A 25,001-nucleotide genomic window follows, 5' to 3' on the forward strand; every position below is an offset into this window, starting at 1 on the left:
GGCGCGAGGGCCGGGCCCGGGGAGCGCGCGAGGCTCGGCCGCCCGCCACTGCCGCCACCGCCCCTGCAGCCCGCCCCCCTTCGCCTCTCATTGGGCGGCGTCCGCAGGGCGGACCTGCGGAGCACGGCGATGATTGGCCTACGGCCTCGTCCATTCCCACAGCGCCCAATGAGAGAGCACGGGCTGCACCGCCCCACCCAGGAAACGGCGGCAGTGTCGCAAGGGAAGCCGGGAGCGGTAGTCTTGGGGGACGCTCGGCGATAACGCTGCCGGGGGTGCGGGACAGGGCTGGGTCCTGGGGTTGTCCGCTCCGGGAGGGGCGGCTCCACTCCAGCTGCTGCTCCTGACACAGCCGCGGCCAGCAGCGCCCGTCACTCCCGAGAGAGCGGCGGGCCGAGGAGCCGCCCTCGCCCTGCGGAGCGCCGACATCCGGGGCGGGGGAAGAGGGGAGACACATCCGGGTTCCCGGCCGCCCCGCCCCTCCCGGAGACCCGGCTGTTGTCCTGCGGCCACGTGACCGTGGGGGCGGGGCCGGAAGCGGCGGCGGGTTCCGGTGTGGGCGGGGCCGGTGGCGCCGCCGCGAGCAGGGAGGAGGCGGCGGCAGGAGGCCGGGCCGGAGTGGCGGTGTGGTGGCGGTGGCGGAGCAGCGGGTGCCCGGCGGGAGGCCGGGGGGACGGCCGCCGCCATGAAGAAGCAGTTCAACCGGATGAAGCAGCTGGCCAACCAGACCGTCGGCAGGTGGGCGACGGGGCCGGGGTCCCGCGGCCGTGGGCGGCCCTGCCGGGCTGGGCCGGGCCGGGGCGCCGGCGGGGCTGGGGTGGCGGCTGCGCTCCGCTTTTCCCGGCGGCGGTGCCGCTGCCGGGGAGCGGGCGGAGGCCATCCGCAATCTCGGCCGCGCGTCGGGGCGGGGAGGGACCGGGCACGGCGGGGCTTCCCGCGCCTCCGCTGAGCGGGGCCCTTTGGGGAAGAAAATCTTCTGTCAGCTCAGAAGGAAACCGGCGGGACGGGGAGGGGGGCGGCAGAAACCCTCTGTTGCTCGAAAATTAAAAAAAAAAAAAGCCCCAAGAAGATTCTGGTCCTCGGTTTTCGAGGCGGGAGCGGGCCCGGGGCGAGGGGCCTGGGCGGCCGGGCGGGGGTCGGTCCGTCGGTGTCCCAGGCCTCCGTCCGGTCTGTCCGTGCGGGCTGGCCCGGGCAGCCGGTTAGGCCGAGCCTGGGGGGGTGATCGGGCCGTCCCCTGGGCCACCGCTTCTGCGCGTCGTGTTGACGGCTGTGGGGCCGGAGAGCAGAGGTGCCCTCGGGGCGGGGGGGTGCCAGTGCTGGGGGTCAGGGGACGCGAAGGAGGGGGTTCTTCAGAGGTTCCCCAGCTCCCCCGAGCTATTTGCGCTGTGCCTTCCTGCCTGGGGTTTTGTGACTTTCGTTTCCTTTGTTGCCGTGTTAATACGGAGTGACTTGATCTATTTCTCACTCTTTTTCACATTTAAGAAGACTTCAGAGAGAGCATCCTCTGTGACTTAATTTTAACAAAAATGACAGAATTCTTGTAGGCGTGATTGCCATCGATTTCCAGACGTCAGAGTCTCTGAAGGTCTTTAGCCTGACTCTGTGGACACAAATCTGCGCACAGACACTGGAGTGGCCGCCCGCAGCTCTTCTGTGTGCTAAAAATGCGAATGTTTCTAGTAGAGGTGTCTATTTTCCCCCCCCCCAGAAACTGCTCTCTGCTTTTACTGAAAACTTAATCTGAAAGTATGTACTTATACTGAAAGTATCAACTTTCATATTATCTGAGTTTATCCTTTCATGGCCTCCACTCCAATAACTCACTTAATACCATGTTTATTTTCTTTGGGGCCTATATATGTATAAAACAGGTCAAGTGTGTCAGCTAATAATGGCGAAGTAGTAGATTTGTAATAGGGTGTTCGTTTTGCTACAAGAGAGAGCATGACTTCCAAACAAATCTTGTGTCCTTTCATTCCTGTTTCATATATATATGAATGGATTTTTTTTCATATTGTCAGAGTGATTATTGGCATTCCCTTTTTGCATGTGTTGGGCCCACAGGTCCAAATCCCAAGTGGAATTTCAAGTAATCAGCGTTCTACCAGATAGGATAGATATCTCGGGCTGCTTTCTACTTCAAGGGGAAAATCAGAATTAAATCTGGAGAACTGTTTATCATCGTGTATGGGTTGGGAGGTTCGTAATGACCTTTGACTAAACGCAGCTGAGGCCGGGTGGAAGCTGTGGCTATCGCCGTTTCACAGCGGAGGTTCTCAGGGTGTGGTTGTCTGCGTGCATGATTATTGCTCATACTTCTTCGCCAGGTAGTCTGCTGCTGCCTTAGCAGCCTGGCTCGGCAATAGTGAAGTTTTGTAGTTTCGTTAAAATACAGACAAGTACCTGTAATTGTTTTTCATTAAAAACTATTTAAAATGACATTGACTCATTTGTTTTTATAAGCTTAATATTAATAGTTTAAATTAAACTTAAACTCTGTTTCTCTATTTCCTGTTTTAGTTGGCATTAAAGACAAGCACATCCTTATTGGTTCTGTCTCTGCATATAGAGTATTTTTTAATAATAAAGTATTAAGTTAGCTGTATGGATTCTTTACCCAAGAACATAAAGTTTTCTTTTAATTGAATAGAGGTGGGAAGACTCTGAGGAGCGAGGGTAATCATGAAGTTTTGACCAGTGCTTGTTGCCTTTTTCATGTATAAATTATATCCTCATGTTTGTAAGTGCTTTGATTGAACCAAATTGCCCCTTCTAGGGGTTGGTTTGTGTAGTCTTGTCAGCACAAGGTGGTACTTACTCTTTGGTTGCTGACCTTAACATTTGTGGCTTTCCAAGTTAAAGAAAAATGCTTCTGTAATTGAGATAATTTTCATCACTGTAAATCTGCATTAATGTTATTGAAACTTGGGAAACTTAGTTTATGGGTGCGATTTGGGGATGGGAGGGAGAAAAACAAAACTCGGGAGGTTTGTGTTGGCTTTTGCAGTGTATCATTGCCTGTATGTATGGGAGCTGTAATTAGTTTCACTTGCAAATATCAGGGCTGAGGTTTTCAGATTTCAGGCAGTGCTGCCTTCTGTGGCTTTGATAAGCACCGTAGAACTCATGGAAGACGTGGGTGATGTGATGTCATCATTCAGTAGGGTCTTGCTGGCAATATTAGCAGAGGCAAGTGTTTCTGGCACTGGGTACCAGAACGAGGAATGAATCATTTTGATTTTGTAACACTGAAGAAAAAAGAAAAAGAAATTTAAAAAAGTTGCAGTCAGCTTCCCATCTGGTACTGTTGCAGCTTGCTGCTTTCTGAGAAGGGCTTGTATTGAGTCGGTATCACTCATTTATTAGCTTTTTATGCTTGGACAGAATGAGGAGACAAATCCTATGTCCAAAGGACTCTTCTGGTTGCGTGAATGTCTTGAGGCGGTACAGCGTTCAGTATTTCAAGACCCTGTACGCTGTTGGCAGATCTAGCAGGTGAATAAGCAGCCCCACAAGAGAAGCGGTATTTGGAGGGGCAGTTTGGGCATCGGTGCTGCGGGGTCACATCCCCCCATCTCCGCTGGCTCACCTGGGGCGCTCGGGGATGTTGGGTGGACTGCCTACGGCCATTTATCTTCTCTGGGACTTCTACCCTTCCATGTAATCTGCTGCTCCATAGGGTGATCTTGAACTGGCTGTTGCTTGTGGTGGTGTTGTATTAGGAAGGGGTACCTTCTACTGGTTTTCTTTTCACTCATTCAGAGCTTTTTTCCCCCATAATTGAGGGGTGGGGAGAACAGGCATGTTATCATGAGGTCAGCAAACCTTGGCTATGCATCAGTGCTCTGTCTTTACTGTGGTTTTGTTCTCTTTAATGAAGGAACGTTTAACTCTAAAATAGTTCAGGATTTATCCTGTTCAGCTTGCCGTAGGTATGAGTGATACCGCCTGCTTTACAGCCAGCTTCCAAAGGTTGGCATCCTTGGCCTTGTGCCACGAATATGTGACTTAGGATCAGAGAAGTAACCCTTTAGCATGAAAAACAAGAAAAGATGGGCAAGAGCTTCATTGAAGCAGAGGAAAGGCATTTATGGGAAGCCAGAGTCTGCATGGATAGTATTATATAGAATTATGAAACACATGTAGGAAACTAATTAAAGAGGGGATTAGCTGAGTGGGACAGGATTCCACAATAATTAATAGATGTGTAAAATATTTTGCAGCAATTATCTTGTGCATGTCTTCTTTAAGGCATCCAACAAGAAGTATTCAATCTGCCACGGAGTACTTTATGTATTTGACAGATTTGTTCCAAGTGTTGCAGGTCTGCAAGCAAGCATTTCTGTTGAGGGGAGCAACTCAAGCTCAGGTTAACCCATAAAGTAAAATATCAATTACTTGTCTGTATAAACCTGGAGGAAAGGGGGAAATGAAGCAATATATTTTGCCTTTCATTGAAAACTGGTAGTTCAAGCACTGGTCCCTCTAGTTTTGTTGGCTGCTTCGGAGAGGCTCTCCAGGTCTGGGCCAGGCAACTGAGACAACCTCTCGTTGGGGGACGGCATCAGAACTTTCTCGGGGCAGTCTTAGCTAGAGGAATGAACTGTGAATCTCAGTGTGTGTTGGTTCTCATGTCATTGTGAAGGATCTCGCATCTACTCAGAGATAATTCACAACAAGCAGGGCTGGGGCATGCAGGGGAGGGGAGGCATGGCTTACCAGGAAATCATTAGTTCCACATGAGCTGAATTAAGGCATCAGAATAAACTGGCATCTTGACCATGACAGACACACAGCTAATCACACAAAACAACCAGCTTGAATCTGACTTTATTTTGAGCTACATCCAAACTCTAGCATAAACAATTGGAAACAGCTTGAAACTTTTAGTCAGGCTTGAAAAATTAAGGGGGGGAGGGAGTGGGGAAGAAAAGAATAACCTCCACTCTGAACTTCATGATTTTCAGGTGGTCTGTGATTCCTTAGAGGCTATGTGCTGAGATTGCTCTTAATGGAATTTATGTACTAATTCCCCTAAACCTTCATCTGCTTTGAGGACCAAGGCTCATGTCCATTGAGAACAGTTCTTCTGTTCCACACACACGTTTCATGTGTGCTTTGTCTGGGTAGAATACCTTGAGAAATGAAAGTCATGGAACAGGCTTCAGTACGTGCTGTCTCACGGATTTGAAGAGGTGAGGTGCTACCTTCCTGGTGTGTTTGGACCCCTCCTTGGGATGCTTCATCAGCAGATACTCATTCTAGCAGATCAGCTGTATGTTAGATTCAGAAATGAAAGGGATTATATTGCGTATGACATCAACCAGGTAATTCTTCAGATACCTATGAATGCTTGTCTTACAGTTTTCATACCCTTTTGTAAATTACAAAGGGAGACAGATTTTGATTAGAAGCTTGGGAAGTGTTCTACTTTATAGTTGCAGTCATCTCTAATGAAAATAAATGTTCAGAGGTATTGTCATTAAAGGCTTTCAAATGATGCACTAATAAGCATTTGAACTACATAGCTAAGTAATTCATATGAGGAATGAGTCCACAGAGGTGTTTGTATCATGCTGTTTACTTACAGAAAAACAGGTTGGTAATTAATGACACTTGTTAGACTGTCTAACAATTTTATGCGAGTTGGGCTTTCCTGCCTCTGGGGACACAACTGCTGGTGTTGTTCCCATCAATTTCTTTTTTCATCTTTTAGGTGCAATCAACAGAGTACCATACAGATTAAAAATTATTCTAGCCAACTGGTCTGGAAAGTTTAGGTCTGGTGAAGTCATCTAAGATCAGGACTGATAGATAGGTGGATATACTTACTAGGGAGATACTCTATCTGCCCTTAGGCTGTTACAGTAATTTAAACCAGGGGTGAGCAGATCTGACTAATTAGAAATCTGGAAGAGACCACAAACAACCTTACAAAGATCTTTTTTTATGCAAGAAGCTAACTTACTATAGCTTCTTTACTAGTTTTCCACTGTTTAAATAAAACTTCTTGTATACAAATAGATTTTTCCAGGCCCTGTACACATGACATTGCTGGGACTCAACAGGAGTATTTGAATGTATCTTTTAATAGGCCATGCCCTGCATAAAAGTTGCTATGCTAAACTATATTTAGTGTTTCTTCAAGCCACTTGGCAATCCGTAAGTCCTAAGTTGGAATGGGTGTTACTGTAATGTAATTATTACATTGAAGCAAGTTGTGTTAAAATTACTATTATTGAATGACTGTGTACAGTAAGGAGCTACCTGCATTCAGCCAATATAACATTAACCCTACAGTGCCATTTAATGTCAGAGAAATAATTCTTTAATGCTTTTCTAGTTCTTGTGTGGAAAAAAAAATTACTATGACCCCAGATTTGAAAATTCCTGGCTCACCCAAACATCCTTTTTTAAAAAGTGAAATATGATAAGCGTTAGTTACTTGGAGTGCTTGTTGTCATCGGTAAAGATATTTGAAGAAGTGGTAAACAACATGGAAACATGTTCATGTGCTACGGGCAGGGAGAGAATCTGCTTTGTGCTTCGTCTTTTAGGTTGGTATTTGTCTACATCTGAGTACTCATGAAAAAGAAAAATCTCATTTCAGTGTTTATAATAGTTATCTGAAACATTTCCTGTTTATCTCCAAATGAAGTTCGAGGTCTCTTTAATTAGAAAATTGACTTAGATCTTTCTGGATGGAAGATTAATTCAATGACAGGTTTAAAGAGTCTGAGTAGATTGAGTTAGGGTAGATCTGTTTACCTGAACATGTGCAGACTTTTGGACTTCGTGTAACTGGCAAGGACTGATTGAAATAAAATCTGTGCGAATGCTAAAGCACTCATACACTAACAGCAAGGGGAATGCATTATCTAAACATCTGCGTGTTAGTAGTTCGGCTGTTGAACAGGCAGAGCAGGGAGGCAGTAAGCTTTACATTGACTGAAGCACTGGAGTTGGCATATACAGCTGCATAAACTGTTCATGACGTCTTAGCTGCTTCTAGGCTACTGTATGGGTTGTGCAGAACTTGGCGAAATGGTGTTTCCATCTGAGATGTAAGCAAGCAAAGAACTAACAGCTACCCCTTTAACTCTGCCTCTCAGCCTCAGCAGTATCAACAAAGCTTCTTGGTATCTACATATTTATCTATTTCCTGCACCCTTTGGGGAAAACTGACACAATGTAATGCGTTGTGCAGCTCAGGAATCTGATTTTTCTAACAGTACAAACTTCCAATTATAGAAAAACATGCAGCTATTATGTTTTCAGTTTGGGGCTGCTGCTTGTGCTAAGACTTGGCACTCGTTAGTGTATTTGCGACTGCCATCAGTGCAGCAACAAATGGAATAGCTTGTGGATATAAATTGCGTCCAAGCTGCGGTCTAGATTCAGTTTTGTAAGCATGTCTGTTAATCCCATTGAGCCATGTACCCTTCAAAGCGGATTGCTAAAGCCAGAGGAAAAACTACCTGAATTTACCTAAGCTGAGGACTTTGTAGTGACTTTCTTCAGTTGTTCTGTCTCAGTGGAGAACTTGTGAGCCGGTGAGGTCTGTAAGGCTGAACTGAATGCCTGCTGCTGCCGGTGAGAAGCTGTGTTGCTGTACTGGAACCCCTGGTAAGAAAAGAGGTTTTGTCTGTGAACAGATGGTCGGAAAGCTAAGGAGTGTGTTCTGGCCTGCTCTAAGTTTTGTAAAGGCAGGCAGTTTGTCTCAGCATCTCTTAATTCCTCAGGGACCGAGATGATCTTCTGTTGGTTTAAAGTCTAGGTTGTTAAGAATCCTTAAGATTAGAAACTGTTAAGAAATTGTGTTTTTAAGAAACGTGTTTCTCTGTGGATGTTGTTCACTGTGTGTAATGCTGCGCTATTACTGCATTGCAGTGTGGTGTTTTCCAGAAAACCACCGTATTAAACTTTCTAAATAGAAGTGCAACATGCAGTGGTGCTCTTACAAGGGCAGCAACAGGTTTTAAATCAGTGAGTAAGTATTTGCTCAGCCCTCGGTTTAAAAAGCCTCATCGCTTGTGATCTGATTCCAGACCACATGAAAACCCCGGAGTGCCTCGGCCGGGCTGCGTCTGCCTTGCCCGACGGCCCGTGGCCGGAGCAGGTGACGCGGGAGCGGAGCAAGGCTCAGGTGCCCCGTGGTATTTGACGGTTTCAACTGTTTGTTTTCACGAGTGAAATCGTGTAGGACAGAAACGTGTTTCCCTGTGCCCGTAGTGTGTGAGAATGAGCTCCTGGGTGTGTTACCTGATTTTCCTGAGCAGTGGGTGCTTCCAGGGCAGGTAAAGCTTCAGTTATTTTGCTTCCTCTTAATAGATGCAGAAAATGCCTTTCAAACTCATATAAAAATTTTTGGTATTTGGTGGTGAAGAAGGACTTTTTTTAGTTGTGTTAGATTTTGTTGACTTGAAGATACCTTAATAAATTGTTGTGCTTTCTAGTAGAGAACTAGCTAAAACCTGTTGGTTAGAAGAAAAAAGGTATTGTATACCTTGACTTGTGTGTCAATTGCTGAGTGGGCAGTGTGTAAAAATACTTGAGATTTTTGTTGCAGAAAAAGAAAGTAAAAGACTCCAAACTCGGGGATTTGGAAAATATTAATTGTCCTCTTGCGTGCATGCCCTCATCTCCTTTGGCTCTGTTGGTCATGCTGCTCCTTGGTGAAACAGATGGGAGGACTGATAAAATACTGATGACAGACAGCCATACACCGTAGGATCTGTTGTAGCTGGGTCATCTTGGGTTTCCTGTTTTGCCGGGGGTTCAGGACTGCACAGCAAGGCAGAAGGGAGCATCTGCCTCAGGAAAGCACAGTCTTGTGTTGCCTTAAAATGATTAATAACATGTCATTTGTCTATGCAGACGTTTCTCGGGTGGGTTTCACAAGGTTTTGGAGGGTCTAGGGCAGGGATAACAATGGTGGCAAACCTGGCGCGCTGTGCTTGTGTTGCAGCCCGTAACCGCAGCCCGAGTCACCGTCCCTGGCTGGACCCATGCGACTGCCTGGGTGAAGCACCCCAGGGAAGCAGGGGAGGCTGAAACAGTAGGAAAGGATATATTGTCCCAGGGTGTTAGGTGCATCCACGGTGGAGGTTTTGGTATCTGACATCACAGCAGTGTAGTGAAGGTAAAAATATATTTGAGTCTGCTGTAGTGACAGCTGCTCAGCTAAACTGTTGGCTGGGCACCTGTGCTCTGGAGGCGGAGTCCAACTCTTCTGATATTTATTCATATAAACAAAATAATCTTGGTATTACCCTCTTTGTGGACGAAGCTGTGATTCCTTGCTTCTAGCTTGATCTGGTGGTGGTTCTTTAGAGCAAATAATTTCAATATCAGGTTATGCCCAGCATCAAAATCCTAAAATAGTAGTGATTTAATCTGCTAAAATAGCTAGAAGTGATGTAACAAGCTGTTTCAGCCTGATACTGTAATGTGACACACTTGGGATTTATGAAAACAAATGTATTTCTTAGGTACTTGCATGGTATTTTTAGGTTCATTACTGATAATGGATCAGATACTGTGATAATGTGACCAGAACTGCTCTTTAGGGGTCATTGTGTTAGCAAATTATGAAATGCCAAATACATACGATCTCTTCAGGTTGTGGTTAAATGAAAAGTGTCTTAGTGTGTTAGAAATGTTTTCTAATATTATGCACAGGTTCCAGAAAGAAAGGTTTCATTACTTGTTAAAAGCAGAAGCTCCATGTTTTTAGTGCTTTCGGAGAACCTCCAGCCCACGGTGTCGGGCCTTGCATAAGGCAGCAATTAGCTGTCGCGTGTTTGCTGGGGCACAGCTCTGATCTGAAACCTATGGGAGGTTAAGAATGCAAATGAAACTGGGAAAAGTATGGCTGATCTCTGGTACCAAGTCCCTTCACAGCAGTTGGTGGTGACATATCAAGTAATTTTAACTGTGCTTGATTACCTCTTTTTTTTTTCAGGGCTGCTTGATTGTTACAGGTACCAGTCTTGAAAGCAAGGCTAAATTTGATCCTCACCGACACTGTCATGCTTAAAGCAGCACTTCATGTCTAGACAAGAAAAAAAACAGGGAACTTTTGAGTATCCTCTTTATCTGCAACATTGCTTTGTTAACTGAAGTAGAACATTTTGGTTAAAATTTATTCCTTAGAAACCAAACAGCCTTAAAAGCTTTGAGTTTGTAATCGCTATTCTATTGCTGATAAAAGCATGTTGGAATAGTCGTGCATCTTATGCTTGGACAATCCTGCTGTCTCAACAGGAAACCAGCTTTCAAAATACACACCAGCTGGGTGAGGTCGTAAGTTCTTCTCCTAAGTGAGGTGGAGCCTCTTTTTTCCTTGACACAGATTGTTTTCTTGTGAAGTTAATTGCATTGCAAAATGACAGGAACATCCTGGAGTGACTGCAGCAGAGTGAATCAAAGAGCCAGGGGATCTGCAAAAAATGAGTATGCAAAATATCCAAATCAGTTTTAGGTGAGAAGGATCAATAAAGGAGAAGTTTTTTTCCTTCGGTCTTTCTTACAAGTTGTCCTGTGCCAGAAATCACTGAACTGAGATTTTTGTATAAATATACTTGTTGGCTATATTGCATGTTTCTCAAGATCCCAGTGACACTTCCAGAGTGAATATTAACCGGTAACTGGTACAGCTGAGTGTTGCACAGAAAAGGCAAGTGATTGCTGAGAGCTGTTAATGCTGTTGGAGCGTGCCACTTGTGGTATGCATGTGCACACATGACCTTGGTGACAGAGCTAAGGCTACAAAAAAGCTGCTTTGGCCAGTGACAGGAAAATTAAAGTTACGAGGTTGGCCCTTTTAAATTGCCTTGCATGCAGATCAGAAAGCTATGGCTGTGATATGGCTTTGAAAAGTACAGCAGTTTATTCAAATGCCAACTCTTTTGGCATCTCTGAACTAATTCTTAATCGATAGGAGATGTTAATCCACCTGATTAAAAGTTCTATTTTCTGTAGAAAATGAAGGGAAGATAGAAAGTTAACATCTTCATACAGAAAAATAAATGCGTGAGCTAAACTGCCGCAGCTTCTATTTCGGCTGAATGTTTAACTGGTTTGTCTTGCTGTAAGCCGATTTAATACGCAGATTACGTGTTCTGATCTGATATTTTTTGTAGGAATGGAACAGCAGGATAAAGTAATGCTGGTTTTGTAACAGCAGGTCCAAGTGTGTGTTGAAGTGCAGGACAGGTTAATAAACCTAGATTAAGCTATTAGTCCGAGGCTCGCATTTCCTTCTCAGAAACCTACTGATAGAGTTAACTTTCGGTTTCATGCTAGAACAGCAAAAAGCATCCTGTGCAACACATGGCAGGGCGGTAATGGCATAGCTCTCCATGTTACACACATTAATACGGGCTTGTATGCGCTGTATCTAAGCAACGTAAAAACAGACGGCTGTATCCAGTCTGGGATGAGTCGTCTCAGTTGCAGGCTAATTGTCAGACTCAGCTCAGAAACTCGCTTTCCTGTTGGTGAAACATAATAAAGGGTTCAGCCATTAATTGTTAATCATGGCTACTGATCAGAAAATCAGTGCAAAGGCTTCATTGTGAAATAGTAGGGCATAAAGAATAATCCCTGTTTTGTCACTAGCCTATTAGTCAATTTTATATAACCTCAGGTCCCTGAATTCCCTTGTATGTTTTTACTGTTGCTTCAAAGCTTTCAGCTCCTCTTGCTTTCTTAGTTTCTATTCCTACTTCATTGTTCTGCCTTTTCTGTGTTTCCTTGTTTTGCTTTTTGTGTTGATTCAGTTTGGTTCCTTTTTAAAAGGCTTTCTCTTGCCAGTTTTGTGAATCCTCGAACTTAAAATAGACCTGTCTGGACAGTACATTAAATTAAGAACAGCGTTACCTTTGAAATGTTCATGTTTGGATTGGAGTTTTTTGACAGTTATGGAAGGTAATAAGCTGGAATGTCCTGCCAAAGTGCAAAAAAGCAAACAAATAGCAAAAAAGCCCAGGATTTTTCTTTAGCAGTTCAGTGTATTTTGCTCATTCCTGTATTGCATATTTTTCCTATTTAAACACGGCTGCACTGCAAAAGGTTTGCCTTTGCAAAAGGTAATACTGCTTCTTACAGTCTTTTCCGGTGACTGACCGTGCAGGACTTCTGGTAAAAGAAATGATAAAATGTAAAAATGTCTTGAGTTAGTGGGCTGTCCACCTGGTTTGTGGCTAGAATGGAAAGTAGTGTCTTGCTTGAAACTTCAGGATATGTTTGAGGTTTTCTTGGTGGTTTTGAGTTTTTCCCCTTCTTTCCTTAAATGTGAAGGAGTTCTCGTGTCAGCAGGTGGTTTGGCAAAGGGACTGGTCCTTGCCTAAAACTAAGAGCTGCCAAACCCACGTGTGGGAAATTCATGAGCCATTCTCTTATCCAGAAGCATCAGCTGCTGCCTTAACTCTGCGGTCAAGAAGTACGACTGCATCGTGCTTCACAGCAGTGCCCTTTCCGCCAGGCTTTGATTCCCTAGCTGCCCTTCTGTTTATTCCCACCCCTTCTTTGTGCTTGCACGTGTGATCTTGGCGGTGAAGTTAATCTGACTAAAAAATGGGTTTTCTTCCAGCCAGGTTAGTTTTCAGCCAGGTCAGTCCTTTGAGCTGTTGACTAGTGGAGATGCTTGTGCTGGCCAAGGGAGATGCGAGCAGCCGAGGATGGTAGGAGGGAGGACACAACAACTTTTTTCAGTGGCTCTGCCAGCTGATGTCACCTCCGCATTAATGAAATGTGGCCCCCGGGGTGCTGTTTCATGATCAGCTTAAGCTGATCTTAAGTAGCTGCTGTTGCTGAAAGGGCCAGGCTTCCCCTCTCCCTGCCCAGCCTGCACTGGTGCCAGCTCCCCTGCCCGGGGATGGGGAGTGGTGCAGCCACGGGGTGGCCCAGGGAGGGGGCCGAGACAGCTGGGAACCCCTAATTTCTTTCACTGGATGTAATTCCAGCCTGAGCTGCCTGTGACTGCTGCTGGTGTAAGGGAGGGATGTGAGGACCTGTGCCTGAGGTTCGGAGAAGGGACACTGCTTCAGACTGGGCTCTTGAAAGGAGAAACGTAGTAGGGAAGCGTGTGAGGGAGGAATCCAGCGTTTGCTCCTTGTCGTGGGTTTGGCTTGGTGGTGACTCCAGCTGGCACAACTTCAGGCTGCTGTGGAGGGACGAGGTGAGAGGCTCTGGAGAGCCGGCCCAGGGAAGGGAGGTGGCTGCAGGCTGATTTATTGCTACGGTTTGGCCGGGTTAGTTTTCAACTAGACCTAGTTCTCCAGCGTGCCTCTGGTTGTGAGTGTGGCTAGAGCACAAAGGCAGCGGGGGAATTCCCGTTTTGGCAGCAGCGATGTTTTTGTTGGCATACAGGGATTGTAAAATTGCACCTTAGATTAAGGAATAACAAATTCAATAATTATTTAGGTTGCTTTCTGCTCTGCTGTCTCTTATATAAAATTGTGCCCAGCTAACTTCAGATAAAATTATTCTACATGAGTAGAAGAAAAGGTTGTTGCTTGCTTGGAGGAGGGAAGGGCCTTGTGTGAGAAGAAACTTTCTAATGTGAATCAATACTGGGCAGCTAGATATTAAAAACAGTTCTTTACCAAGATATTGTGTAAGGGTGTTCGTATACTTTTTTATAAATTATATTAACTGACATGTTTGGAAGGTTCAAGCTCTGTAGTGATGTTAAGTAGAGTGCACTTAGCATGAGAAATCTATACTGGAATACTTGAAGGGGAAAAAGCAAGGCATAGAAAATACAGTATGATTTGATGAGTTTAGAAAGTTTCTTGTGTAGCTTAGCTTTGTCTCATTCCTTTTTTTAATCACTAATTTATGACAACTTGACATAGAAGTTCTTACTTTGGAAGAAAAACCCCGACCGCTGCTAGATTTCATCCTGACTGGATTTAAGCATTTAGAATTTTAATCCCCTACAGCAACACTTCGCATGTCCTTCTGAAGCTATTAATACTACCACAAATCAAATGCTCTTTTTAAAAGAAGCCATGTTTTGTTATATTGGCCTGACATACACGGTGAGTGGAGGTTTGGTTTTTTGAAAGTCGAAAAGAATACAGGGAGAGCTTTACTAGCTAAAACTTTGTGGTATGAAATAGTAGGTTAGCAATAAGTATTTGATTTGCTGGGACAGTAGTCAGCTGGAAGCACTTAATTGTAAATTTGAATTCTTATTTGTCTCCAGAAGTTTAAAAGCTATCTGACTCATCAAAGACTGCTCACTGAAACATTGCTTCTTCCATCAAACAAAATTGCTTTAAAGCTCATTCTGCATTTAAACCACAATTGTATTTTTGCCATCTAGAAAGTTCAACTTACATTCATCTCTAATTTGTAGTGCATGTGGCTCAAAATGATCTACCTGGATTTGTTACATAGACTTCACTGTTTGAACAGTATTTTTTTCTCAAACTGCACCATATTTGGTTTAATTCTCAATATCTAATATTAAATCCATGTTTCTTTTGCAAGGAGGGGGCTGGAGTTCTGAAGGGCAGTGCAGGGCCTCGCTGCAGTGACTGTACCTCTGAGAGTGGCCCTAAAATAGGATTTGGCTTGCGCCGCGGTTGTTCTAAATAGCTAAATTTACTGCCTCGCATGGGAGAGGAGCCTTGGATCCATTTCACTTACGAAGGAATTTCAGATCCCCTAATGCGAACAGTCTGTCATGGGTTTCCCTGCAACTGCAGAGGAACAGTCTGCTTTCTTTCCAAGATGATTATCTTTCTAAAGCCTGGCCTGCCTTTAATTAGAGCGGGCAGGCTTCATTCTTCAACGTCGGGTGGCCAAGATTATAGAAGAGATCAAAGTCGCAGCTTTCAGATTGAGCGACCAAGCAAAGTTTGATGGAGGAGCTCGGTGGAGAAAGGAAGACAGAGGCGCAGAAATCTCCATCCATTTATTGAGGCCTGAATTGTAGTTTTGCAGCTTCCAGGGTTCTGAAGATAAAGAACTCGATTAATGAAATATTTTGGTGCCTTGGAGGTGATGCGCCATTTCTTAAAGCAGTTCTAAAGGGTTAGAAGCACAGAAGCTGCAGTAACTGCATGGGTTAAAATTGGTGGCCTGAGCATCGCTGTAGTTTGAAAACCGGTACTGCACCGAGGACCTTCCATAGGAAATGAGCTGGTGGGTTGTCTCCTCGAGACAGCAGCCTTTGGTTGCCACCAATGCATCGGTGATCACCAGATTTACCATGAGAGCACTTTTAATACTTGTGCAGAAGTTTATATTGTTAATTTGGGTGAAAAAACAGGGACAGTAGGCAAGCTCGAAGTCTGACTGCTGACTGGTTGTGAGTAGTGTTCACCGAATGCTAAGTCGATATTGAAATGGTGACTATCATCTGACAGTCATTCTGAAGTGACTTTAAAATGTTTAAGAATAAGTCACAGAATGTTGATACTTACCTTGGGTCATACTAGTTTCTTTTGAAAAAATTCAGCCACACCGAGGATCCCAACTCATCACCTTACTTTCAGTCTGAGTGCTGTTTTTTTACGGTCCAGAGTCAAAACGGGATTAATTTGGGACTTGTGTGACATAATGAACTTGGTTTCTGTGGTGAGAAGTGTACTTGGCCCAACACGTTTCTGCTCTGGCTTGTCTTCAAAATGCTGTGCAGGTGAAACCTACTCCTACAGTATATCCACGAAGCTGAGTATTGCCACAGGCTGCCAAAGGAAGCAAAATAAATCCTTCGTAATGAAGTGGTTTTGAAAATTGACCTTTAATAGATGCATTTACGAAGGCCACAATTGCAGGATTTTTGCTTTTCAGTCGCAAGAAAGATCCTTTAATGTGTTAAAGATGTCAGCTTCTGAAAAGCACAGAGAAATGTAGAATATGCTCAGGGAAGGAGTCTGCGTGAGCCTGGCTGCCCGGGAGGAGGAAGGGGCAGGGAAAATCTTGGCATGTTCTTCTTAGCTGGAAAACCAGAGATTCTCTGCATCCCCTTGATTTCTTGAAGTCAAAACCAAGTAAAAATTAAGGAAGATGCTGCCATAAACAGTACTTTATTTCACGTTTGGATGCTGACTGCAGTAGTCACTTTAAGCACGCAGTAAGTGGCACTTGGGAGTCGCTTCTCCTGCGTCCTGGTGCTTCTCCTGCGTCCTGGTGCTTCTCCTGCGTCCTGGTGCTTCTCCTGCGTCCTGGTGCTTCTCCTGCGTCCTGGTGCTTCTCCTGCGTCCTGGTGCTTCTCCTGCGTCCTGGTGCTTCTCCTGCGTCCTGGTGCTTCTCCTGCGTCCTGGTGCTTCTCCTGCGTCCTGGTGCTTCTCCTGCGTCCGTATTGAAAAGGCATCGCTGAGTTTGTCTCTGGTCTTATTCGGCTGTTTTGGCTCTTTCCCCTAATTGAAATTTTCATTTAGTTTTAAAATTATTTGACATGTTTAATTATTAGGTTCCACAAATTTGGATTATAAAATAGAGGGGTCACCCAGCTTGAAAGGGAAGCCTGTTCCTGGAATTCAGCACAATGTCAAATGAGGAAAAGTAAGCTGGCAGTCCTGAAACACCTTTAAGCTACATTTTCTATGAAGTCTGTCTTAGTGAATGTTAAAAGAGCAAACCCTTTAGAAGGGAAATTGTCATCTAATTCTAGATTCCTTGTTTTGGAACAGAGCTGCTGATTCTTTAATTTTTCCTGGCAGCAAAGCCTGCCTATTGTACGTGGAAAGCAGGCAGGATGTGCTGCCAGCCGGGCGAAGGTGCTCTGAAGTGTTAACTCGCCAGCAAAGCTAATCTGGTTACTCCTGGTAACAAACAAATGCTTTGTTTCAGGAAAATCCAACAGCAGGGAGGGCTAGCTTTTATTTTGTCTCACGTTTCGGGTGGATGTCTCCTCGCTTCCGCTGAAATCTTTCCAGAGATCGGGAACGTGGGCTTGTTTCGTCACAAAGCGAACTGCCCTCCCGTGGCATCACCTCCCATCCGCAGCGCGTGAGTCAAGGTTTCTGTTTCCACTTTGACATTTGAACTGAGTCACTTGTTCTGTTGTGAATATCCAAGTTTTTATGGCTCTTCATGTCAGGTTTGCTCCTGCCCCTTCCTTGTCAGCCTTCCAGGGGTGTAAATTTCCACCGGGTTTGGAGCTTTGACCTGCGCTGGAGATCAGCCCCCGGGTCAGGACTGATGCCCCAGTGGTGGGCTGCTGCGAAGCCAAGGAGATCTCAAATATTGTTTAGATGAAGCTTTATTTTTTTTCTAAATCTGCAGTGCTGGTTTAATAGAGCCTTTTTATTTTATACATGGAAATGTAAATTCTTTCACTGTGGAAGATAAACACTTTTATCTGAGGAATTCTCATCTGCTCTTTCCAGATGTACGGAGAAGACTTCTGGCCTGGCAGAGTGAAGGAGCTGTGAAATGAAAAAGTGAGGGGACGAGTTTTAAACCTGTGGGGTGAGAGCTGTTCTGCCCACCCTGCTCACGGCTGAGCCAGGCAGTAAGCCCTGCACGCCGAGCTGTGTTTCGGGCTGGGCTGTGCCAAAGGGCCTTACCCGAAAGAAGGAAAGAAATAAAATGATACTATAAAACACTTAGAGACAAGGCCAATTGGGGGCACATGCAATACATTTTTAAAACGTTACAGCAAGCTAAGGTATTGTAATTAACATGTCTAGAATAAATACACAGTCTTTCCACTCTCAAACCTTTTGGTTTTTTGCTTGGAGTGAGTTAAGGCAATTACTTCTGGCTGTACCATACCCAAATAGAAAACGGCACCAGCATTTATGTGGCATGTCATATTTCATGTTAAGTATGCTATTTGCTGTCTTAAAAAGAAAAATTGTTTGAAGAGTCAATTTGGCAACAAAAGTTTTGTGGAAAGTTACAGTTTCTCAGTGTGACGGTATCAGAAAGTGAAAAGCTAGCTCTGCTCAGGTTTTTCGGCTGTCTTTGGAGAATCTGGCATTCACCAGCTGAGCTGTACTTAGAGCCTAACCTGCTCTTTCCTACCTGTTCCCACCCCAGAGCTGTGTCAGCAGGGTGATGTGTGTGAAGAGTGAATTTGGGGAGCTGATTTGGTTGAAAAGTAACTGCTTCTGCCAGATTATTTTCCATCAGCGTGGCTCCCTGGGCTGGCTTACACCCCAGCTCCACTGACAGCAGCTCGTGGAGCTCTGCACTTCGGATGCTTATGGTGGGCAAAATGCTGTACTAACTCAGGGTGGAAAGGATTTGAAAGTACCATTTTTAGGGAATTCAATAGTTTTATCCTCTTTGTTCATTAAGGAGGTGATTATAGCTGCAACTGATGATTGTTCAGTTTAAAAGACCGCTTCTAAAACCAAAAATGCACTGCTGAATTTTAATTGAAAAGCTTTGTACCGGCCGATTCATGCAAAGGCTCTGGTGTAACAGGTATCCTGCCTAGTGTAGCAGAAAAACTTTGCCTTCGGTTCTCAGAAACCTTCCTTTCCCAGGGGACCAGCTCCGTTCCTGCTTCCAGTGGACTGCTGCCAGTCTAGCAGCTATTTTATGTTTAGGCAGCTGAACAGCCTGTGTGCCGCTGCTGCGGCAGGCTGCGATGCCAAGCCCTGTGCACAGTCTCCGGTGTCCCCCAGGCAGCCGCTTTCCCCATCTCACGTAGAAGGTGTTGGGAGGCTCCGGGCTGGGCAGGTCCCCGTTTCCCTGCCGCGTGCCGCCGGATCTGCCGTCCGGAAGCACGGGGATGGCTCCTGCACGAACATCTCAGCCACAAACCGGCATGTTTGGGGCCCCCAGCACGCGGGAGGGGCTCGGATGGCAGGGCGTGCTTTCCCCATTAGTAATGGCTTGGAGGGACTTCATTTTGCAACTGAGAATTAACTGTTTAGACTGTATTGAGTTTAGCTGCTGGGAATGTAAACAGCCATAGCTGCTGTAGCCTGGGCTTCATAATCTGGGTTTAGGATGGGCTATGTTCATGGTACCTCGTGGGGGAAGCTTACAGTGGAGGGTCTCCAGGCTGCAGGCCAGCTGCCAGCGCTGCTGGGCTTGATAAAACCCTTGGGAACGCTCTCTACAACTAAATCTTCCAATTCTTAGTCGGTTTTTGATCCCAGAAGGATTTCTTCATCGCTTCGTGCTACCAACTGGATAAGATACAAATAAGACCTGATAAGGAGAGAACTTCAAGTAGCAGTGAAAAAGAAATTCTGTTGATTTCTGTAATTTTGCTAATTCTCTAATTAGTCGGCAGAAGGAATTAGCGTCCCATGAAGCTGCAGTTAGATGTAAGCTTTAAACTAGTAGTGCCTGTTATTCAGGGGGAGACAGAGGAACCTTTGATGGTTTGTTGCTTTGTCCCTGCTGAGCAAGGAGATAGGCTGTGCTGCTCTCACACGGTTCCATTTTCTGTTTCATGGTTGTGATCACTGAAAAACAGTATCATTTAGTGGCTCTTTCTTGGCTTCCTTATTAAAGGTGGAATGTGGGCCTGCAGGAAGGGTGAGGTCTTCCCTCTTGCATTTCCGAACCTGACATCATCAGCGGTGGCCTGGGGACGCTGTCCTGCTGCCACCGATGACTGGGGAGAACATCCCTGGCTTCAGAGGAGGAGATCCGGATTTTCAAGCTGTGACTTTAGATCCCTGATAAACCAGTTAGGTGTACAAAGAGTGCGTAAGATAAATATATGAAAATTGTTTTGCACTTCACATAATGATATCTAGTCAGTGGGTAACTGTATTTAAAAAGGAAACAAACTTCTGCTAGCACATTACTGAGCCATCTTTGCTTTGCACTCAAATGGATATAATTTCCTAGGGAAAAGGAGGGGAAGGTGAAATCAAACTTCTAATGAATCTAAAGTTGTATGGAAGCTCTATTCTACCATTTGATGGTTTTAAATTAATGTTGTGGCTAAAGCCATACAAAAGCATCCAGTAACTTGGTAGTAGTAAAATGAAAGGTTCTGTTGAGCACATTTCATGATTCCCAATAGCTAAAAGTGAATTTACAAAATCTTGTAGTAATTTGGTTATTGCTGCAGGGGTGGGAAAAATTCTGTGAACTCTCAGTCACTGTTCTTGTGATTATCAGCAGTTCAGTGGTTTTAATGATGTGTACGTACCCAGTTACAAGTACTCTAAATGTTCTTAGAAGTTGTTTTGAATTACGCCACCTGAGGTGGCTGTTTTATTTCCTAAAACTGCCGGTTAGGCTAAGGTTGTGTGTTCTCTTCTGGTATGTCAGATCTTCGCTTCTGTGGTGTCTGTTTCGTATCAGGTCGATATGTAAGTGTGTCAGCAGCCAGGGTGAATGAACTGCTGAAACGCCTTCATCTAATCTAACTTTCTCTTACACTGAGCCAAATTAAGGACTAGAGAGAGATACGGGGGGGTCAGCACAAGCTTCGGTTGCGTAATGTAGATGTAGAAAGCATTTGCTTTTTTTTCTTAAACAGATTTCTAGGCAAAAGAAGGAAACTGAGACCTGGTTATATACGAAGATGGAGAAGGCGGCTGCTCTCCTGTACACAGCTAATTCCCGTACGCCATGTGTGTGGCACTGCTTTTCCAAGTTAACCCTGGAAAGACTGAGTCCCCTAGCAGGCCAGGAGCTCTTGTAAACTGCTGGGCTGATCTTTTGTTAAATACTGATTGCGTTAGCTAGAAAATCTTAACACGGTTGGAACTGCAAGTAGCTGTTCTTAACTATCAAAATTAAATAATTTCCAGTAGACCATTTTATTTATAAACAACTGCATTTGTTGTTGAAAGAAGTGTGTTTTTGCGGAAGCCACCTTGAGCTGTATTGTTTAGCGAGCTTATGGCAGGTCAACACAGCCTGCTCAGTCTGCTTCCTTCTCGGGGCTGCACTCTTCATCTTCAGTCTGTCAGTCCTGGCGTACAGTGTGCCGCCCTGATCAGGGTGGGATTTTACCTGACAGGTATTTGAATTGGTGCCTCTTTAGATGCAATGCTTAGGCTGACTTGGTATTCAAGATGAGCTGTTTGCCAAGATGTGTCTAGGTGTGAGGTACAAAGCTAAAGCGATACGACATTTGATAGCATTGTATAGACGCTGTAACACGCACTCATTCTTAAAGGTGGGTAAAATTTAACTTCATGAAAGCTGTTAGTGAAAAGCCTCCGTTTGCCTGTGGAAAACAGGACTGAGAAGAAAATGGTGTTTGAAACCAAAAGCCATGGTAAATACAGCTCCTTCTTCATGAAAGGCACGTACGCTATCAAATTCACTTTTAGAAATAGAGGTGGCTCATCTCTTACGCAGTCTGTTGAAGGATAGAAAAGTCTGGCTGCTCAGGAATTTTGTGTAAAACCATTATCATGTGCAGCGCTATGTTCCTGCAGAAATAGTTAGTAGCTCTGTATTCTTTTGTCGGATCAGTTAGCTGATGTGTGTAGTAGTTGCCACTTTAGATTAAAATCTGTTTAAGAATGTGTGGCTATAACTGGAGTATACTTACACTGTAGTTTTTCCATGTAATTTCTGGGGGGGATTTTGCAAGACTAAAAAAAAAAATTAAAAAAATGATCAAATAATTGCTGTCTAACAGGATATAATTTCGATCAGACACAGTATTTCTATTTGTATGGAAGTTTATCAATCTTGTATGTGTTTTCCTAAGCAAATAAATATTATAGTGCTCGCAGTTTATGTGGCTATCAAAGTATTTAAGTGGCTTTTGTCTTAGTCTTGTTGAGGTTTTGAGCATTACTGTGTTCTGGTATTTAATTATTAAAAACCTTATGGTTCACAAATAGTTCAAGCAGATAATGTGCCATGAAATTGAAGTCAAATGCCTTAAACAAACAAGAAAACACAAAACAAACAAAGACAGACCCTTAAAGTGAATGAGTCTTGTCTTTGGAGGTGTTTCACAAGTTCAGCTGATGAAGCTTGATCAAGAAAATGAACTTTCTGTGCATGACCAGTCTTGTAGTAGGTTATTAAACAGATTGCAGGATCAGAAGGAAGTCAGTGTAGTAGGTGAGGAACTCTGACAGCAGTGGGGGAAACTCTCTGAACAGGAAAATAGAGTACTGGAGTACCTCCAAGTCCTCTGTAGCAATAGGTGTGTAGTCATGGTGAACAGCCAAGTAGAAGAGATCAGAGGTGAACTAAATTCATCTTTCTCTATTTTATAGATCTAGCAAAGGTAGGATAAAGCAGTGTTATAGCAAATGAGTCAAACCCAAACAAATCTGGTCAACATTAAACAATTCAAAGTTTATGTATAAACTGGGATTGGAAAAAGGTGTGGAATTGTATGTGTAAAGGTTTGAGTATGTTTGTAAGCACTGTTAATATTTTGTCTGGAAGTATGTGTAAGTATTTGGTTATTTTTCTATTGAGGGTAGACCTTTAATGGGAATACTATTAACTTCTGATGATCTTTTAAAGTAAAAAAATATTTTCTATTCTTTTAGTATTATGGAAGTCAGCAAAATGAGGTAATGGGGGATTTCTGATGAAGGCTGTGTGCATGTAAGGTTAAGGGAAGGTGTTCCAGCTACCATTTCCACTGACGGCTGGTTGACAAAGCTCTGCAGTGGTAGAGTATAAAAAGATGAAGTTGGCTGTCCTGCTTTTCTCATGTCTTTATATTCCTTTACATTCATGTGCATTGATAGCATTACCTGATTAACAACATGGAGTGAAATTCAAGGTGCTTCAAAACTTTTTTTTGCATCCAAGTGAAGTTACTCAGGATTCCAGTTTGCTTTGTGTTAAACCGTGTGCAGTCTGAAACACCGTTAGAGCTTGGGGCAGTGGATTCCTGCTGTGGGCTGGGAATTCCAGGAATGTCAGGCTTTCCCAAGCATCGGTGCTCACTGGGCCTGGACCGGGAGCCAGTGCTACGTGTGACATCGTGAACATGGTGGTGTTTGCAGCAATGGTCATAATGGGATTATAACTTGAAACTGAATGGGTTTTGTTGAAAGCATTGGAACAATCTTTGACCCTGAACATGCTAATTAGTCTGACAATGGTCTTTTTTTTTTCCTCCCTTAGGGCTGAGAAAACAGAGGTACTCAGTGAAGACCTGTTGCAGGTATTGTAATACAGTTAATATGTATTTTTTTAAATGCTCTTTGTGAAGTTTGAGCCTTCTGAGTTTTGTGGAGCACCTATTGTGGGGAAAAATACTGCAAATGGCAGGGGTGAAAGATGTCTGCTCACTTCTCAGCACACACACAAAAAATGACACAATTTGAGTGGAAAAACTCAGGTGCTTCTGTTTCTGAATCTGATCATATGGCTTGATAAAGAGAAGGAGGAAGTAGTTTTGCTTTTAATTAGATGAACTAGCTTGTTAAGCTTATGAACCATTAGTGCTAATGACTTGCCAGTCTGTCTGGTGGAGGACGATGAGCTGGGAAGAAACTATGATTAGGCACAGCTGGTTTCTGTCTTAATTTCTGTTTCTCTTGAAGAGATCAACTTGGGCCTTAAGAGAAGCGGCAAAAACCATGCCAACTGCTTGCTAATAAATAATGTCAATTTTTTCTGAAACTCTGGAATTGCTCTAAATAAGTGTACAAATGCTTCTTGTTTAGCTTGTGATACTTGTTCTCAAATTTGTCACGCTGACGTTTGATTTGTTTGCAGACTTGTCATCTTTTTGAAAGTATGCCATCTGATCAAACATTACTTTCATGGTGGAATTTTAGTTGCAACTGTTAGATTAGCAAGGTTGACTGATTACATGGAACAAATTTGACTACAAACTTGTTCTACATCGTTTTCTTCCTCTGGTTACTTTGTGAAAGGCTAAAAAAAAAAAAACCACCCAACCCAGCAGAACATAAATTGGCAAGGGAAGTCAGGCAGGCTAGCTGCTCCACGGGACCTCGAGCGTAATGGCTATTTCAAATTGATTACAAAGCGTCTTAGTATGCTTAAGTTCAGGACCTATATATGAAACATGGAAGCCAAACAAATGATGCAACTACTTTTATTTCAAATCTCTCCAGCTGTTCTGATTAAAGTAGAAGATGAGAGAATGTATCAGCTTTGAAACTTGAATTCAGCACAAATACATGAAATCATCTTGAGTAATGGTGAAATGAGCTGACCTGAAATGTTTGACCCTGCTTTTCAGGGGACTGCTTTATTTGAACCATAAATACCTTAAGAGTTTGACAATACTGTTTTTAATTTCTAAAGAGATGTGTGCAATGCAATGGCATAAGGGATGTTAAAACACCTTGATAGCCTTGAAGGGCCCATATGTTTTCTTGGTTAGCTGCAGAATAGCAACAAGAAGTGAAAGCCAAAAGTACTGCTGCTTGTTGCCAAAAAAATTCTGCAAGCAAGGCTTTCCCAGGCACAGAGCAGACTGGCTACACCCAAGTGGAAGAATTTACTCACTTGTTTGTTTGCTCTTGGGGGCTCGTGGAGGGGAGGGAGGCTCTTATCTAACTAAAGAGCTTGAAAGCCTGGTACTGTTCACTTTATAAACATGTTTCACCATGTTCTTTTTTTATATTTAGCTCAAGCTTTGACACAGGATTGCCATAGCTTTTTTCTGCTTTCTGAAGTGTAACACTCCATTTCAAGTATCTCTGTTAAATGTGTTCCTGTCTGAAGACAAGGAGTATAATTCAGTACTGGAAAGGCTTCTACAATAGACCCACTTTCTGGCATGCCCTTGTAGTGTATAATAAAGCAATTGTGTGATGTTTTGTATGCTTGAAGATGCCCTGTGGGTACAGACAGCATGGCCTGTAGGTCCCACTTTCAGTTCAGAGGTAGCTTAATGGAGATTAATGTCCTTCCTGGTTTTCCTGACATCTTTGAACTAAAAAGCAGATCAGAGAGGAGTGTATATTATCGTGAAGTTTTGGGGTCATGTTCCTCCTATCAGTCTTCTGCCCTTTGAATTTGGCATTCAGACTGCCTGGAAGGAGGCTGTTGGAAATATATGTGCTCCAGAGTCTTTCCAAGGAACATAAGCCACCATGCGTGGTTGATGAGGGCTGTGTTAGCTGCTGGGATCTGTAAGATGGTTCAGC

The 25,001-nt window shown here is 44.0% G+C and overlaps 1 protein-coding gene across 1 annotated transcript in view; it reads left to right on the plus strand.

Annotated features, from left to right (window-relative positions):
* Positions 1-685: 685 nt before the first annotated feature.
* The window catches only part of ARHGAP17 (Rho GTPase activating protein 17), a 46,504-nt gene continuing 22,188 nt past the window's right edge, over positions 686-25,001 (plus strand). The window contains exons 1-2 of the mRNA XM_059826570.1: positions 686-738; positions 22,999-23,038. Coding sequence (XP_059682553.1) covers positions 686-738; positions 22,999-23,038 — 93 coding nt within the window. The remainder of the gene's footprint in view (positions 739-22,998; positions 23,039-25,001) is intronic.

Source organism: Gavia stellata, chromosome 18 (genome assembly GCF_030936135.1).
Source record: "Gavia stellata isolate bGavSte3 chromosome 18, bGavSte3.hap2, whole genome shotgun sequence".
Taxonomy (NCBI): Eukaryota; Metazoa; Chordata; class Aves; order Gaviiformes; family Gaviidae; genus Gavia; species Gavia stellata.